The sequence below is a fragment of the Geotrypetes seraphini genome, chromosome 1 (genome assembly GCF_902459505.1).
Source record: "Geotrypetes seraphini chromosome 1, aGeoSer1.1, whole genome shotgun sequence".
Lineage (NCBI taxonomy): Eukaryota > Metazoa > Chordata > Amphibia > Gymnophiona > Dermophiidae > Geotrypetes > Geotrypetes seraphini.
This window is the reverse complement of record NC_047084.1, coordinates 426,356,143-426,374,362: the sequence shown is the minus strand read 5'-3', so window position 1 is coordinate 426,374,362 and position 18,220 is coordinate 426,356,143. Positions and strand designations below refer to the sequence as shown.

Here is an 18,220-nt window from a genome sequence, read left to right as displayed (position 1 = left end):
ATTGGACTTAGACCTCCAGTCCGACTCCAGATACTCTAAGGAGTACCTGGCGGAGCTGGATATGCCATCACTGCCCAGAGAGTCCCTCCGCTTACCACCTAACCCGGTACTCCAACAGGCCTTCTTCAGGAACCTGGAGACCCCCTACATGGTCACGGCCGTACCCTCCAAAATGGAGGCCAAGTACCGCACAGTACCTTACCCGGGATTCGAGCAACCACAGCTCTCCCACCAATCGCTGCTAGTAGAATCCTCCTTGAAAAAGGCTCACCCGTCCCGGGTCTCAGCAGCGGTCCCCCCAGGCCGAGAAGGCCGAACCCTGGACAAGTTCGGCAGGAGACTATACCAAAACGCAATGATGGCCTCTAGGGTGCAAAGCTACACTTTCACCTTCACATCCTACCTCAAACACCTCATTGGACTATTGAGAGCCTTTGAGACTGACCTACCGGCCTCCCGGCAAGGAACATTCGGCCTGCTTTTAGAGTCCCTCTCCAACCTGCGCCTTCATCTATTCCACGCGGCCTACGATGGCTTCGAACTCTCCTCCAGAGAAGCAGCCTTCGCTATCGCCATGCGCCGACTAGCTTGGCTGCGCCTGGTCGACATGGACCCCAACTTACAGGACCGGTTGGCTAACCTCCCCTGCGTGGGAAAGGAATTGTTCGATGACACTATCGAGGCGGCTACAAAACGCCTCTCCGAACATGAACGCTCGTTTGCCTCCCTTGTCCGGCAAAAGCCCAAACCGCCAGCGGCCAGGCCGTATAGGGCCCCTCCGCGCCGCTACCCACAAAAGTCCACCCCTGCTTTCTCGCGGCCCCCACCCAGGCGTCCGCAAGCCCACCACAGGGCCATGCCCAAGTCCCAACCACCTGCAACCACTAAACCATCCCCGTCCTTTTGACGGGGCATGCGGAAGGGGGCGGGCCCCCTCCACCATAGTCCCAGGCCTCCTTCCCATCGGGGGTCGACTCAAAGCCTTTTACCCTCGCTGGGAACAAGTCACGTCGGACGCATGGGTCCTTGGCGTGATCTCATCAGGGTACTCTCTCAACTTTCGGGCCATTCCCCCGGACAACCCCCCAAGGAATTGCCCTCCCAACCGGACTCAGCTATCCCTACTCCTCTCCGAAGCCCGAGACCTGCTTCGCCTGAGAGCAGTGGAGAAGGTTCCCCCCGACCAACGGGGGAAGGGCTTCTACTCCCGTTACTTCCTGGTACCGAAAAAAACAGGAGACCTACGCCCAATACTAGACTTGAGACGCCTCAACAAATTCCTGGTACGGGAAAAGTTTTGGATGCTCTCACTACCGACACTTTACCCCCTGATCGACGAGGGCGACTGGCTCTGCTCCCTCGATCTCAAGGAGGCGTACACACATGTCCCAGTGCACCCCGCTCACCGCAAGTTCTTGCGTTTCCAGGTAGGGGACTGGCACCTACAATACCGAGTCCTCCCCTTCGGACTAGCATCATCACCTCGGGTCTTCACCAAGTGCCTCGTGGTGGTAGCAGCAACCTTACGTTCCCAGGGCCTCCAGGTATTCCCCTACCTGGACGACTGGCTAATCAAAGCCCCGTCCAGGGAAGGGGTTATCTCAGCGACCCAACAGACTATTACCTACCTACAAAGTCTGGGGTTCGAAATAAACTTCCCAAAATCTCAACTACGCCCCTCGCAGTCCCTAAAGTTCATCGGGGCCACGCTGGACACGGTTCGCCTCCGTTCCTTCCTCCCCCCTCCGCGCCGGGAGGCGTTAGTAAGTCTGAGCCGAAGGATCTCCCTGCTGACCTCGGTATCAGCTCGACAGATGATGACCCTCCTGGGCCACATGGCCTCCACCGTCCATGTCACACCCTTCGCCCGCCTCCATCTGAGAATCCCTCAATGGACCCTGGCATCTCAATGGCGTCAAGACCGGGACCCGATCGACCGCTCCGTGACAGTGACTCCTTCATTGCAACGATCGCTCCGCTGGTGGGGCGACTCTTCAAATCTTTCCAAAGGTTTGCTCTTCCTCACCCCACCCCACAGCAAGGTACTCACCACGGACTCCTCGGAGTACGCTTGGGGAGCCCATCTGGACGGCCTACGCACCCAAGGAATGTGGTCAGCACAAGACCGTCGCTGCCACATCAACGTGCTAGAACTTCGGGCCATCTATCTCGCAGCTGTAACCTTCCAACATCTGCTCCACGACCGAGTGGTTCTCATCCGAACCGACAACCAGGTAGCGATGTACTACGTAAACAAACAAGGGGGGACAGGGTCTTGGCCCCTCTGTCGGGAAGCCCTGCGCCTCTGGAAATGGGCAATCTCCAACAACACCTTCCTCCGAGCGGTGTACATACAAGGAGAACAAAACTGCCTGGCGGACAGACTCAGCCGCCTCCTCCAGCCACACGAGTGGTCACTACACTCTCAGACCCTACGAGGGGTGTTCGAACGGTGGGGGACACCTCAAATAGACCTGTTCGCGTCCCCTCACAACCACAAGCTGCCTCTCTTCTGCTCCCGGATATACTCCCCGGACCGGCTCGAGGCCGACGCCTTCCTCCTCGACTGGGAGGGAAGGTTCCTGTACGCGTTCCCGCCGTTTCCTCTAATACTGCGGACGCTTGTCCACCTGAAAACAGTACAAGCCACCCTGATCCTGATTGCCCCTCACTGGCATCGCCAGCCGTGGTTTTCCCTTCTACTTCAACTCAGTGCCAGAGATCCACTGCCTCTGCCTCTGTTTCCCTCTCTACTGTCACAGGGTCAGGGTTCACTGTTACATCCCAATCTTCAATCTCTTCATCTGAATGCTTGGTTTCTCTCCCCCTGACTGCTCTCCCCATGTCTCAATCAGTCAAGGAGATATTGGAGGCCTCTAGAAAAACCTCGACGAGAACCTGCTACTCTCAAAAGTGGACCAGATTCTCAACCTGGTGCTCCTCCCACAGCCAGGACCCGGTATCGGCCCCCGTCCCCCTGGTCCTTGACTATCTACTCCAACTATCTCACTCCGGCCTAAAGACCAACTCCATTCGAGTACACCTCAGTGCGATTGCGGCCTTTCACCAGTCCCTGGAAGGGAAAGCCCTCTCGCTCCATCCCTTAGTCACTCGCTTCATGAAGGGTCTGCTGAACGTCCACCCCCCTCTCAAACCTCCCCCGGTGGTTTGGGACCTTAACGTGGTTCTGGCTCAACTAATGAAACCCCCATTTGAGCCACTAGACAAATGCCATCCAAAATTCCTCACTTGGAAGGTAATTTTCTTACTTGCGCTCACGTCCGCACGGCGGGTTAGTGAGCTACAAGCGCTGGTAGCGGACCCACCCTTCACGGTATTCCATCACGACAAGGTGGTACTCCGCACCCATCCAAAGTTCCTACCTAAAGTAGTGTCTGATTTCCATCTCAATCAGTCCATCGTCCTACCCGTGTTTTTTCCCAAGCCCCACTCTCACCCCGGAGAAGTGGCGCTCCACACTCTTGACTGCAAAAGAGCGTTGGCCTTTTACCTCCAACGCACTCAGCCACACCGGAAAGTCCCACAACTGTTTCTGTCCTTCGACCCAAACCGGTTAGGCCACCCAGTTTCCAAACGCACCTTGTCCAACTGGTTGGCCGATTGCATCTCCTTTTGCTACGCTCAGGCTGGTCTCGCGCTGCATGGTCGAGTAACGGGACACAAAGTCCGAGCGATGGCAACCTCCGTAGCGTTCCTCAGGTCCACACCTATCGAGGAAATCTGCAAGGCTGCCACGTGGTCTTCGGTTCATACCTTCACCTCCCACTATTGTCTGGACTCCCTGTCCAGAAGCGATGGCCGGTTCGGCCAATCGGTATTGCGAAATCTATTTGCTTAAATTGCCAACTTCCCTCCATCCCTCTTCAGTAAGCTTGGAGGTCACCCACATGTGAGAATATCATGCCTGCTTGTCCTGGGATAAAGCACAGTTACTTACCGTAACAGGTGTTATCCAGGGACAGCAGGCATATATTCTCACAACCCGCCCTCCTCCCCAAGGTTGGCTTCTTGGCTAGTTAAGTGAACTGGAGACCACGAGGGGATGCACCCCCTAGTGGAGCAGGAAGGCACGCATGCGTGGAGCAGCAGAGCAAACTTAAAATCTTCAATCAAGTTTGCTTGAAAATGCTTCCGCATCGGGGCTCCGTAGATGACGTCACCCACATGTGAGAATATATGCCTGCTGTCCCTGGATAACACCTGTTACGGTAAGTAACTGTGCTTTCTAGTTCATGCATATTCAGTGTAGAAATTGTGAAAACTCAACTGGGTTGTGGCCCTCAGTGCATGGTTGCCCACTCTGGCTCTAATGTTATGACCATATGGTTTGCAGGTAACACTCAATACAAGCAACTTTATAAACAACAGAGCTAGATGCTGACTTCAGGAAACCTTGGTTCAAGCTGCAGGGAGTTAGCCAGTAGCTGTGGCTAGGTAATAACTTTTGAGTATTCCCTCTCCTTTGATTCCAGGCACTACATGAACTGCCTATATAGTATTCCTGGTCCCATTGGGGCCAGGGTGACTCTAATTTGCTTTTAATGCTGCCCGGTATTTATAGAAAGAAGATTACTATTTGCCATTTTAAGGATTTTCACATTCTTAACAGAAGTGATATTTCACTTTATTGGAAGGAAAAGTTCAGAAACAAGGTTGCAGTCGCTGAAATAAAGAGTAGAGAATGTATGTATGTATTCCATTTTAGCTAGCTGCGGATAACCCGCCAAAACCGTGAGGGGGGAGGGGAAAGTGCTCACTGCGGGCACAGGGACAAGGCCATCCACCGCCCCATGGAGCAGTGAATGGCTTTATCTCTGTAGTTAAGGGAGAGAAGGCTCATGGTCACCGATCACGTGCAGTCCCCCTCCCTCCCTACCTACCAACGGCCAAATCTATCTCCCTTCTTCCCCCTTACCTTCGCGGCGCTTTAGTAAAGAAATTTTGAAGCCGGCGAAGCCTGCCTGTGCCTGCAGTCGCGCGTGTGTGGGCAGAAGCTTCTGCTCTGATGCAAGGCACAGGCAGGCTTCACCAGCTTCAGTAAGTTTCTTTACTAAAGCGCCGCGAAGGTAAGGGGGAGGGAGGGAGATATATTTGGCCGGAGGGAGGGAGGGAGGGGGCTGCGTGCGCAATCGTTGACCGTGCACCTTCCCTCCCTTAAGTTTCTTTACTAACGCGCCATGAAGATAAGGGAGAGGGAGGGAGATTCTTGGGCCGCTGAAGGGCGGTGAGGTGGCGAGAGGGAAGGGTAGATGCGGCAGGGACGGTGCGGTGAAGGGGACGGCAGGAACAACAGGGGCGAGGTAGTGAAGGGACGGCCGGGACGGGGCAGTGAAGGGGACGGTGGTCCAGTGACGGGGACAGATTTTTTCCCCGTGTCATTCTCTAATAAAGAGGCTAGGGGTCCTATCTACCATGACATTTCCCGGTATGTCTGACTTAGGTTGACAGTTGCTATTGCATTATAAAACTCTATATTTAGGGCTCCTGATTTTAGGTTTTAACCAATAAAATGTCCCTGATGTAAGAAAGCAAAAAATGATGATGTTTATTGCATAAACACTGAGGAAAACACAATTATCCCAGGACAAGCAGGCAGGTATTCTCACTAGTGGGTGATGTCATCCGACAGAGCCCCGATACGGACATCTTGCAAGCATGTCTTGCTTGAAGAAACTCAGAAGTTTCGAGATGCCCGCACCGCGCATGCGCCAGTGCCTTCCCGCCCGATGCACCGGGCGTGTCTCCTCAGTTCTTTTTCTTCCGCGGAGCTGAGAAGTCTATCTTCAATTTGCGCCCATTGAATCTCTTTTTTGCCTTCTTTTTTGCCGCTGGTTGAGTTCTTTTGGCTCTCCTGTGCATTTATTTCTTTCTTTGATTTCTTTTTTCAAAAAAAAAAAAAAAATTTTTCCTTCCGATACCGGGTCGGCCGCGTGGCTGGGGCCCCGCGCCTTCGACCTTGCGGCGGAGCTTTTCCGGCCTATGTCCCGGCCGATTACCGGTTTTAAAAAGTGTAGCAAGTGCCAGCGCGCGATTTCGCTCACGGACCCTCATCGACGCTGCTTACAGTGTCTGGGACCGGATCACTTCCCGAAATCGTGCCGGCCTTGCTCCACTCTGATCTACTTAGGCACTAAGCGGAGAAGAAATTTTTAAAATAAAATAATAAATAAACAAAACATACTTCAAGCATTTTCCCTATCTGTCCCAGTGGGCTCACAGTCTTATTTAATGTACCTGGGGCAGTGGAGGATTAGGTGACTTTCCCAGGGTTACAAGGAACACAGCAGGGTTTGAACTCACAACCTCAGGATAGAGAATGGCATGGGGACAAATTTTCCCCCGTCCCTGCGGAAACTCAATTTCCCCTTCCTATCCCTGCGAGTTCTGTCGCTGTCCCATTCCTGTAAGCTCTGCCTTAACCACACTAGCCTCAAACACTTATGATTTTAAAGTGTTTGAGGTTTGTGCAAATGAGGACGGAGCTTCCAGGAACGGAGCAGGGACAGGAAAAGAACTCTCCAAGATGGGACGGGAAAATGAGTTTCCGCAGGGACGGGGGAAAATTTGTCCCCATGCCATTCTCTATCCTGAGGTTGTGAGTTCAAACCCTGCTGTGTTCCTTGTAACCCTGGGAAAGTCACCTAATCCTCCACTGCCCCAGGTACATTAAATAAGACTGTGAGCCCACTGGGACAGATAGGGAAAATGCTTGAAGTATGTTTTGTTTATTTATTATTTTATTTTAAAAATTTCTTCTCCGCTTAGTGCCTAAGTAGATCAGAGTGGAGCAAGGCCACATTTTGGATTTGTAGGTATTTGGAGGGACTCAGAAAAAAATAGATAATGTGTTGTTAAAGAACTGACAATTTTGCATGAGGTAAAACTCTATAGTTTTTCTTTTGGCTAAGTCCTAATAATAATATTGTCATTTATAGCTAAAGAGACGTATGATCAAGAAACTGTTTTATTTTACTTTTGTGATTATGATAAACCTACCGAGGGTCTCAAAATAGTACCTGGCGGGCCACATGTGGCCACCTGGCCATGAGTTTGAGACCACTGGTTTAGGTGGAGCTTCTGCCATGTTCTTTGCTTCCGAGAGTGCATTTTTAGCTCATATTCTAGCCAAATCTCAGTTTCCACTATCAAGCATTCAACTAAACTGTCTAGTAAAATAATCTGCCAAAAACTGACTTTTCTCAAGGACTCTATGTATGTATGTATTCAATTTTTTTTAGCCTGTCCTCCCAAAGTAGCTCAGAATAGGTTACAAATCAGGTACTCAAACATTTTCCCTATCTGTCCTGGCAGGCTCACAGTCTATCTAATGTACCTGGGGGCAGTGAAGGATTAAGTGACTTGGCCAGGGTCACAAGGAGCAGTGTGAGATTTCAACCCACAACCTCAGGGTGCTGAGGCTGTAGCTATAACCATTACATCACACACTCCTCCATTACTGCCATTACTCTGGAGCTTCAGGCTACATATTTTCCTACGAGTCAGTAGAAAGTAGCATTTTGAAGCCCAAATTCAGATTTCTTTGATTCACATTTGAAATAGTATACTGTTGTGGCTTAACTCCCTGGAAGCGTTCATTCTTTTACAAAGAACATCATTCTTTTACATCTCCAGTCTGATCTTCAGTGTTGGGTAAGCTGGCATACGTTTTACTTACCCGAGACTCCCTGTTCTGTGCTTTCACCCTGTTAGAGCAATCTCAATTTGAAAATGTCTTTTAACATAGTAGATGACGGCAGATAAAGACCCGAATGGTCCATCCAGTCTGCCCAACCTGATTCAATTTAAATTTTTTAATTTTTTCTTCTTAGCTATTTCTGGGCAAGAATCCAAAGCTCTACCTGGTACTGTGCTTGGGTTCCTACTGCCGAAATCTCTGTTAAAACCTACTCCAGCCCATCTACACCCTCCCAGCCATTGAAACCCAGCCCATCCTCCCCCAAATGGCCATATACAGCCATAGACCATACAAGTCTGCCCAGTACTGGCCTTAGTTCAATTTTTAATATTATTTTCTGATTCTAGATCCTCTGTGTTCATCCCACGCTTCTTTGAACTCAGTCACAGTTTTACTCTCCACCACCTATCTCGTAGGTGCTAACATTTCAAAATGTTTCGGGGGTGCCAAGCACAATACAAATTGCCCCCGACCTGTACAAAATGAAGACATTGTCTCTGCACCCACTGATACACACAGGGCTCCTTTTACGAAGCCACGTTAGCGGTTTAACGCGCGCTAAACCCCCAGCCGCGCTAGCCGCTACCTCCTCCTCTTGAGCAGGCGGTAGTTTTTTGGCTAGCGCGTGATTAAACATCACGCGCGCTGAATCCGCTAACGTGGCTTCGTAAAAGGAGCCCATAGTGTTGGTTCCTTATGTTTTAAAAAGCCATTTTTTTTAAAAAAAACCTAAATTTTATTTCTACTGCCAGCTTTTGTGCAGGTATTTTATTGGGGTTTCTTTTTCATATTTCCTATGAAACATACATGTCAACTAAGCCCCTTCTCTTCCAAAGGAAAGTAAAAATCTAAACTAAACTGCTACTGTGTTGACATGCTTTCTATTGATTTAAGTTGTCTTCATCTTCGGAGGTTACCCTCCAATTGATTAGGCAGATACAGTTTCTACTCCCCAGTGTTCAGTCTCAGCTGCACACCCATTATGAAAGGAAAGCTATATTTGTGATGTGTGAGGACACAATTCATCACAATTAACTAATGGATCCCCAACCAGTCTGCATTGTTTCAGCTGAGTGAAGTGCGCACTTGGAATGCTGTCTCTCGCTAATAACGCTGTCTTCTGCAGGTCCAGACCCCGAAAGCCATGGCAGCAGACCTTCTCAGAAGTTTTTGGCACTCGCTGGAAAATCCTGTGGTTCATTCCTTTCAGGCAAAGACAACCACTGCGAGTCTCCTACCACTTTGCCAATCATGTCTAAACAGATGGATGGTGGGCACAGATGGGTCCTCCATGCTGGAAGCACCGTTCAGGTTTTATGATAATAGAACTATGACAGTCTTCATGTCAATTAAAATACACCCACCAATATTAGACATAATTTGCCCCAGGCTATATTGTAATAGTGATTGTGATCCTGTATGAAGATTAGTAGAAGATATATAGTTTCATTCTTAAAGGGGAAGAGGGAGGATTTTTTTCTTTGAAATGAGCCTATCCCCATGGACTCTTTTATAAAATAAAAATGTGGTATTTTTGTTTTGGTATTGACTTACTGTTGAACAGAGCATCAGAGACGAGTTATATCAAGATTCTATCTGCATTAGTTTATATAATTTAATTACTTTTAAAGGTTTTGTTATTTATGGATATTTTAAAGATTTTTTTTCAGAATGGTTGTTTAAAAGAAAGTATGTAACATTTTACATGCTGGTATTAAATCATTTATTTTCATATAAAGAAGACTTTTCTGAGACTTCACCATTTTTATTATATCATAAAGTTACAGCATAATATCCTGCATGCAGACAAGTTTTATGTCTGCTCACTGGAAACAGCTTGGCCAGGGCAGAATTATTGAAAGGACTTTATAGAGTGAAAAGATATCAAGATTTCTTTGAATGGAAAATTCTGCTGGGTCTGCCTTATCAGAAGTTTCCTGAAGATCTAGAAAAAGGGAGAATTTTCAGTAAAATAGCTTTAATAGGTTCTGTGTAAGGAAAAAGGATGGGTTCATCACAGGGGAGACATGCATTGAAACATGTATTTATCTGTTTTTCTGTACTCCAGAGAGATGAGGTATCCACTTCTTTTCAAGGGGGGGGGGGTGTTTTTTCTATTTGCAAGTCAGTTTTTTTGTGTCAACTTAATAACAATATTTATGCAGCAAACTGTTCTCTTTGCGAGTATGTCAGGTCATAAAATCCAACACAAAATCAGTGGGTTTATTGCAATATGGGGATGGCATTGCAATTTTTATCCCCAAGGAGGTGGTGGTGTACTTTACTTATTCTCTTTCATTATGCAGAATGTTGACTCGCCACCTTCTAAAATATCAGAGTAGTCGGAAGATAAGAGGTATAACTCCGCATGAGAATGTGTTCAGTAAATATATGGACTTTTACAGGCTTGTATTTCTTAGCAAATATTCCCAGAAACAGGAGACTGCATTGCTAGTATTCATGTGTCATTAAAGATGCATTTCCACTAAGATCAATACAGTAGCTGCAGGCAGCTAAAAAAATTGTCATGCAAATCTAATTGAAAATTACCTAAGTTATTATGTTTTGGTATGAAATGATTTGGCTCTTGTTCAGGGATATATGGGGTGTTTTTATCACCGACAAGATTTGACAGGAGAAATGAAAGAGCATTGTAACCTCTAAGGGATCATAGCAGTCGGTAACTGTTGACAGCTTTTTTCTGCTTCTTGGTGAAAGGAAACAGTAGTGTTAATTGTGGCGACACTGTGTACACTTCTCCCTCCATATTTGCTGTGATAGGGGATTAACAGACCCGCAAATACAGAAAAACCGCAAATAACGTTTTCATATGTTATTCGCTGTTTTCTATTTTTAAAAAAAACATTGTGAATATGGTGAAACCGCGAATAACATGGTGGGAGACCTGGCCTGTTCCTGAAGGAGAGGCAAAACATGGTGAAGAAAGTGCTAGGAATCAGCGATTTTCTCTGTAAACACTTGGAATCGGCGATTTCTCTATGCAAACTGATGTAATAGGGGGGAAGGAGCCAGCAAGCTAAAAACCGTGAATAATCGAAACTGCAATTGCTGAAACCGCGAATACGGAGGGAGAGGTGTATACGCTTTGTGCTGTATATTGTCGTGCACACAGCTTTAGATATGTGTTGGAAACTATTGGACATCATTGTATAAAGTAATGAAGTTATCTTCTGACTGACTGGGAGGGAGGAATCCACAACTTTTCAACAGCATTCATTGTATATAGCAAGGGCTCCCAAATCTTATCCTTGAAATCCAGCTGCTAGTAGAGTTTCCAGAATATCCACATTACATTACATTAGTGATTTCTATTCCGCCAATACCTTGCAGTTCAAGGCGGATTACAAAAGAAATTATCTGGCCATTTCCAAAAGAATTGAAGAGTAGAGCGAGTTGCTTCAGAGAATTGGGATGAGTCTTGCGGTGTTAGTTTGTCTTCAAGGATTTCTTGAATAGGATGGTTTTTAACAGTGAATGTGCTTGCAATATATTTAATGCACTGCCTCAGTTGTGTGCAAATATACTTCATATATATGTAGTTTGAATATTCTTAATATCCAACTGGTTAGAGTCCCTGAGGGGCCACTGGAATATAGTGCAGGGCCACTACCACCTTGACATCTTCCCTTCCATCAAAACTCAAGTCATTTTTTTAGTCATTATTCTCATGACTGTTATTATATCCCTTCCACTCCTATACTTCCTCATCTGTTCTGGAGATCACTCTGAATCTCCATCGGCAAACAAGATGAAGTCGGCCATTCCACTGAACATGATTCAATAGTGTTGCTACAGACCTTGTTGCATTAGAATTTTTAACCAATTCACTTGCTCTTGTTTCTTCTTTGGGTTATTCCTTATCCAGTGACAAATAAGGGGGAAGATGTAAACATGCAGATTGGAACGTCCCCCTCCCCTCACCAGGAAGTTGCCTACCTGCAATAGGGGCTCTTTTGTATCTGACTGGATAAATCAAGACAGATATGCACCTGCTTCCTTAGAGGAATTGCTTCTAGAGCTTTATCCATGGTCTTAAAGAAGAAGGAGCAGCTGCTGTGTGGGAATCCCAGCTTATGCTTAGAATTTAGTCTTTCTGAGTTCTCAGAAAGCAGAGTTCATCTTTTGTGCTATCAAATGTCATTGATCACTGGTCTGTTTGATTTATTCTACTGTCTATGGAGAACTCCAATTACAGGTATTCTCACTTTCAGTTCTTCATTGTATCCCTTTGTCACCATTCCAAGTACCAAACATTTTCCCTTCACTTTTATTTCCTACTTTCGTTTAACATCTACATTATCATATTATTAGCCTGGTTGTCTGAATCACATTTGGGTCAGAATGCTAATGCATCACCCAAATTCTGTTTTTCCTCTTTAGTAAAATATAATTCCTTGCTGAGGAGCCACATGCTCAGAGCAGTTTTCTAAATGGCAGTGTGAGCAGACTTGTAACTTTTGAGTACTGTATATACTCGAATATAAGTCAATCTGAATATAAGTCAAGACCCCCCCCCCCCCCCATTTTTTCCTCCAAAAGGAGGAAAAATGGTTGACTCGAATATAAGTCTTGTGGCTTAATATTCAAGTGCCCTGCCCTGACAGGATCTGCAGCCAGCTCCCTCCCTGCCAGGTACTGCACACAGCCCCCCTTCCCTCCCTCCATCTATCCCTCCATCCCAGGCTCTCCACCCTGTCCCTCCTCCCTGCTCTGCCGCTGGAATCCCTAGTGGTCCAGAGGTGTAGTGGGCAATAGTGAGCTTTCCGCGCTCCTGCCCGCTGCTAATCCGGTCGGTTGCTGCCGGCCTCCAACTGCTGAGCCATACTGGGCAGGAGCATGCTTTCTGTTGGTCATTGCTAAACTGCTTCCTGAATGGCTCCTGGGAATTCTGGCGAGAATCATTCAGGATGCCGCTTAGCACTGACCAGCAGCGCCAAAGCGCGCTCCTGCTCTGTATGGCTCAGCAGTTGGAAGCCGGAAGCGACCGACCAGATTAGCAGCATGCAGGAGCACAGAAAGCTTGCTTCTGCCTGCTACACCTCTGGACCAGCAGGGAGTCCAGTAGCAGAGGAGGTACGATGGGAGGGAGGGGGAACACAGGGTATAGAGCCTGGTGGCCCGATGGAGGCCCGCAAAAAATTTGGGAGGGGGTGGGTGGGCGCTGGACGCTGGCCCGAATATAAACCGGGACCCCCATTTTTGGACCAATTTTTTGGCCCAAAAATCTGGGTTTATATTTGCGTATATACGGTACTTATCACATATATTTGCTCTTGGTTTCTTTCTCTCACATGTTGTTGTCTCCCTCCCTTTCTACCTCCAGGCTTCTAACCTTCCACCTATTTATATTTAGCTGTTGGCTGGTACCTTGAGATTTCCCATGTTTTGTCAGGAGGATTGGCAATTTATGCAGGTTTCCTGAGTCTCCAAGAGAAATCTGAAGAGATCTAAGTGTGTTAATGAGAGTCCAACTCTGTGGCTCAGTGGCAGTACTGTGTACAATCCTGCTTAATGACTTGAATTTGATTCCTGCTGCACTATTATACAGGCAGCATTAACAGCCCCTAGAATGAGTCAGTCAGTGCACAGTGACATTTAGGACCCATGATGGCAAGGTTCAGAAGGAGCCCCGATATAGGATCCTGGTCGAGGACTGATGCCGCAGTAACTTGGTTAAGTAAGCTGAGAAGAAGTAAATAAGGTCTAAAAATCCCTGGGTAATTGTTTATGAAGCTCGTGGCACCAAATCCCAGCCCAAGAACCAGCTGTGCAGGATGTCACTACCTAACTACTTCAACTACTATTGTTTAGGGGTCCTTTTATAAAGCCATGCTAAAACGTGGCTGGTGCTGTTTTAGCATATGAGTTTACCATGTTCTTAGGCTTTTTTTTAGCACAGCTCTAAGATGGCCAACGATGCCATTTTCTTATTAATGGCCACCCACAAATTGCAAAATTAACACACAAATGTTAAGGGTTCCTGCGCTAATCCTGCATTTGATTGGTCAGCGTGCGCCAAGGCCCATGCACTAACCCGTTAGTGCAGGGCATGCTTGTGCTCTGCAAATGCACCACCCATGTAGTTTTTAGTGCATGGGTGGCATGTGCTGAGCCTGCAGTTAGTGCATGGTTCCTGCTGTTTAGTAAAAGGACCCCTTAAAAATGCTCAATGAGTGGAAAATAGTAATATAAAACTAAAACACATTCAGAATGCAAAAAAAAAATTTAATCCTTTTTCCAACTCATGCCACTAAATAAAAAATAAATTTTTTTGTACACTGAAAATGTGGTGTGTTTTTTTTTGTTTTGTTTTGTTTTAAATTATGTATGTTTAGTTTTTGCCATAATCTAGGAACTCAGGCACAACCCAGTTAGGTTTCAGGATTACCCCAATAAATACACATGATCTACTTGTTATATACACTGCCTCCATTATATGCAGATCTCATGCATAGTCATTGGGGAAGTCCTGAGTACGTGATTGGGTTGCAGCCCTTGAGGACTGAGGTTGCCCACCCCTACTATAGCTAATTTTGCTGGCCGAGTTATAACTAGGGCTTGTGATATTAAGTGTTTTTCATTGGTAATTTTAGATATTTATTTTTGAGGCAATTCCCAGGGTTAGAAAAATAGAAGTTTCACTGTATTTGGTGAACATAACACAAGTTGCTGTGATGGGCAGCTCAAATAGCGTCACCTGATGTGACAGAAGTTACCTGGTGATTTGTCAGAATGCTGAGAAACAGTTGATTTATCAGGATTTTTTTGGTTATAACTGAAAACCTAAAGTTCCCCTTTTTTGTGTGTGTATGTGTGTGTGTAAGGGGTCTCTTGATTATAACCATTCCAAGAACAGAATTTCATAATAAAAAATGCTGACCTGCATACATTAAATTGATTATAAGTCACAGAATCATGAGCACTTGAAGTATACTTTATAAGTAATGAAGTGAATCAGACAAATTTAGGGCTCCTTTTACGAAGGTGCGCTAGCGTTTTTAACGCACGTAACAGATTAGCGCACGCTAGCCAAAAGACTACTGCCTGCTCAAGAGGAGGCGGTAGTGGCTAGTGCGTGCAGCATTTTAGCACGCGCTATTCCACACGTTAAGGTCCTAATGTGCCTTCGTAAAGGAGCCCTTAATAATAATAATAACTTTATTTTTTTATACCACCATAACCAAAAGTTCTAGGCAGTTCACACTAAAAAGAGCTGGACAATCAGCGAAATACAATAATACAGTAAAAAATACAAATATTTATAAAATAGAATTTCAATATTAAAACTCATTAAGGGCTCCTTTTACAAAGGTTCGTTAGGGCCTTAATGCGTGGAATAGTGCGCGCTAGCCGCTACTACCTCCTCTTGAGCAGGCAGTAGTTTTTCGGCTATAGCGCGCGCTAATCCGGTGCATACGTTAAAAATGTTAGCGCACCTTTGTAAAAGGAGCCCTAAGTAATAAACTTATCAAACAAAGTGGTCTTAACTAATTTCTGAAAACAGCAATAGGATAACATAGCTTGCTGAATACATTTACCTAACCAAGATTGTTGCCTACTAGCTTGAAATGCCAGCTTGAAATGCTATCTAAGAAGGTTTTATATCTACAACCATTAATTTTTGGATAAGCAAATAAGTAGAACTTTCTAGTTTCTCTTGATGGTCTATGCAACACAAAATGAGGGAAAAGGTAACCTGGAGACAATCCCAATATTAGCTTAAAGCAGATATAGGAAAATTTGAATAATACTCCAAAGGCAGCCAATGAAGTAAACGATAATATGGACTAATATGGTCGTTCTTTTTTAAACCAAAAATCAATCGAACAGCTGTATTCTGAATTATCCTTAATTTCCTTAGAATTTTTTGGGGTGCTCCTAAATAGAGGAGGTGGTAGAGCAGAGTACGATTTTGGGTTTCAAAAATGGGTTGGGCAAGTTCCTGAAGGAAAAGGGGATTGAAGGGTATTGTTAGAGCAGGTACTATACAGGTCAGAATGTCTTAAATAAAGGATCAATTACAGGTCGCTGACCTGGGGGGCCGCCGCAGGAGCGGACTGCTGGGCACGATGGACCTGTGGTCTGACTCGGCAGAGGCGATACTTATGTTCTTATGTAGTCTAAAATAGATAAAACTAATGCCTGCACCAATAGTCTGAACGATGTGCTCCCTTACTTGTAGGGGTTAAGTTGAGACTTGTGAGAGGTAGCCTTTGGTTCCACTTCTACTTAACAGCTGATTTGATATTGAAAGTGAAGACCAAATTGGCCCAAATACACAGTCCATCTTTGCCTTCTATGAAATAAGTTCATCATCGCTCTCGGTGGAGGCAGAGACTCATAAATTATACTGGGATTTGCTTAAAGGATGCATTAGTAAGAATGGTGACTTAGCATGAATGCAGTGTTTACATTAACCTTTTAGAATAAGTTTGTATGGGTTGTTTCCTAGAGTTGAATTACCTTGATCATGGAAGGACTTGCTTAAAGTGCCATATTTCAATATACTTCAATATACAGTATATTTCATATACTTTACAAAAAGTTGGCAGGAGGGATTCCCACTCCCTTCTGCCACTGGATGCCCCCCTGTCCCACAAACACCCCGAACCACCCTGTATCTCTGTGTGAAGAAGACAGCAGGATGGATGCCCAGTCCCTCTTTCTCGCAGGCCCACCACTGCAAAATGGCAGGCCTTCCTGGTGCATCCTGGGATGCACAGGGAGGAGTCTAAGAATTGTTCTGCTGTGCTCTTGTACGCAAGGTTTCAACATATTTTGACTCCTAAGGTTTACTTTCCTTTTTCTTATGACATTACAACTATTCATAGCAATATCATTTCATCAGTCGTTTTTGTCATCTAAGGAAGGTAGTGGTCCTGCCAAAACCAGGATCCTAGTTAGGACTGTCAATAAAGTTACCTTGGTTGATCATAAAACATCTCTTTTGTCTTTTTGTTCCTGTTTTCTCTTGATTTATTGGGTCAAGTTTATCTCCTTTTTCTCATATTTGACTAAAAATTCCTGGGTAATTGTTTATGAAGCTCATGGCACTTAGGCCCCTCCCCATGCATCCTGAGATACTGTGAGGAGCCTAAGGCCTTGATTGGCTCAGATGCCCAAGGCCCCTCCCCTGTATTCCATCTTGGGCATCCCTCCTGCTGTCGTCTTCACATAGAGGTACAGGAGTGGTTCAGGGGCCGGTTGGCAGGAAGGAGTGGGTATAGACTGCACATTGCAGTTAGTGGGTATTAATTGCTATACACTCAAAAAATATTTCAGCTATTGAAGACCTTGGACAAAAGAGAAAATCAGCAGCATTCAATAGTTCATTTAACATTAGTACACTTAATACCTGCTCAAGAGGAGGAGTTACCGTATTTTTCACTCTATAAGACGCACCTGACCATAAGGAGGAAAAACCAAGGAAAAAAAAAATTCTGAACCAAATGGTGTGCCCTCTGGTGGTCTAGTGGTAGGCTGGGACAGGGCAAGTCTAGTGGTGGGCACGTGTAATGGCAGCCAGCCATACTCCCCCGTACCTTTTTAAAACAAACCCCCACGGTTGCACCTTTTAAAAAGCCCCCGTCATACCTTTTAAAAAGCGCTCCCCCCCTACCACATGTCATACCTTTGAAAATGCGCCTTATAGCCTGGTGGTCCAGCGGTGTATTGGCCAACAGGAGCATGCATTCCGTGCTCCTGCTTGGACCCGCGCAGCTTCTGAATGGCTGCTGTCAGTTCTCGCGAGTCCCGGTAAGAGACATTTTGAAAACAAGAGATGGTGGCAGAGGAAGAAGAGAGGTACTTAGACAATGGTGGAAAGGAAGGAGACATTCTGGAGATGAAGAGGCAGGACAAGGAGAGATACAGCACCCATTCCCCTCTGAAGGGCTGCTTCACCTATTCTTCACGAAGAAGGCCGGATCCAGCACTTGTTCCCTTCAGAAGGGCTGGAATCACCCAGATCCAGCACTCATTTCCACTGGAAGGTCTGAATCCACCTAGATCCAGCACTTATTCCCATTTGAATGGCTGGATCCAGTATTCTCCCCACCTGAGTACTGCATATATCCAGATATAGCAGGTAATCTACTGGAAGGTCTGAACCCACCCTAATCACCAATTCCACAAAATGTGATGGCTCCACTTAGATCCAGCACTTTTCACTATTCAAAGAGCTTTATCCAGCACTTATTCCAACTAAAAGAGTTGGATCCACCCAGATCCTGCACTCAGTCCCACCAAAATGGATGGTCAGGGTGGAGGGACAAAGGAAGAATAAGGGGAAGAGAAGAGATTTTGGAAATCAAGGAGGCAGGCCAAGGAGAGGTATGCTGTGCTAGATCTGGATGGATCCTGTTCTTTGGGTGGATTTGAGTGCAGGATCCACTCAGATCAAGCACAGCACTTGATCTCCAAAATCTTTTCTCTCCCCCTCCCCCCCCCCACTTATCCACAGCATCTTTTTTCTTCCATTGT

The 18,220-nt window shown here is 46.0% G+C and overlaps 1 protein-coding gene across 4 annotated transcripts in view; it reads left to right on the top strand.

Annotated features, from left to right (window-relative positions):
• ZDHHC21 (zinc finger DHHC-type palmitoyltransferase 21) overlaps positions 1-9,449 on the top strand; it is a 56,181-nt gene extending 46,732 nt beyond the window's left edge. For 3 of the 4 annotated variants that reach the window (XM_033949003.1, XM_033948736.1, XM_033948826.1), the window contains one exon: positions 8,844-8,982. In XM_033949003.1, the coding sequence (XP_033804894.1) occupies positions 8,844-8,976 (133 nt within the window). In that variant the 3' untranslated portion in view covers positions 8,977-8,982. Of the gene's footprint in view, positions 1-8,843 lie in introns of all 4 variants that reach the window. The other variant, XM_033948914.1, reaches the window with a different exon arrangement.
• Positions 9,450-18,220: the final 8,771 nt, after the last annotated feature.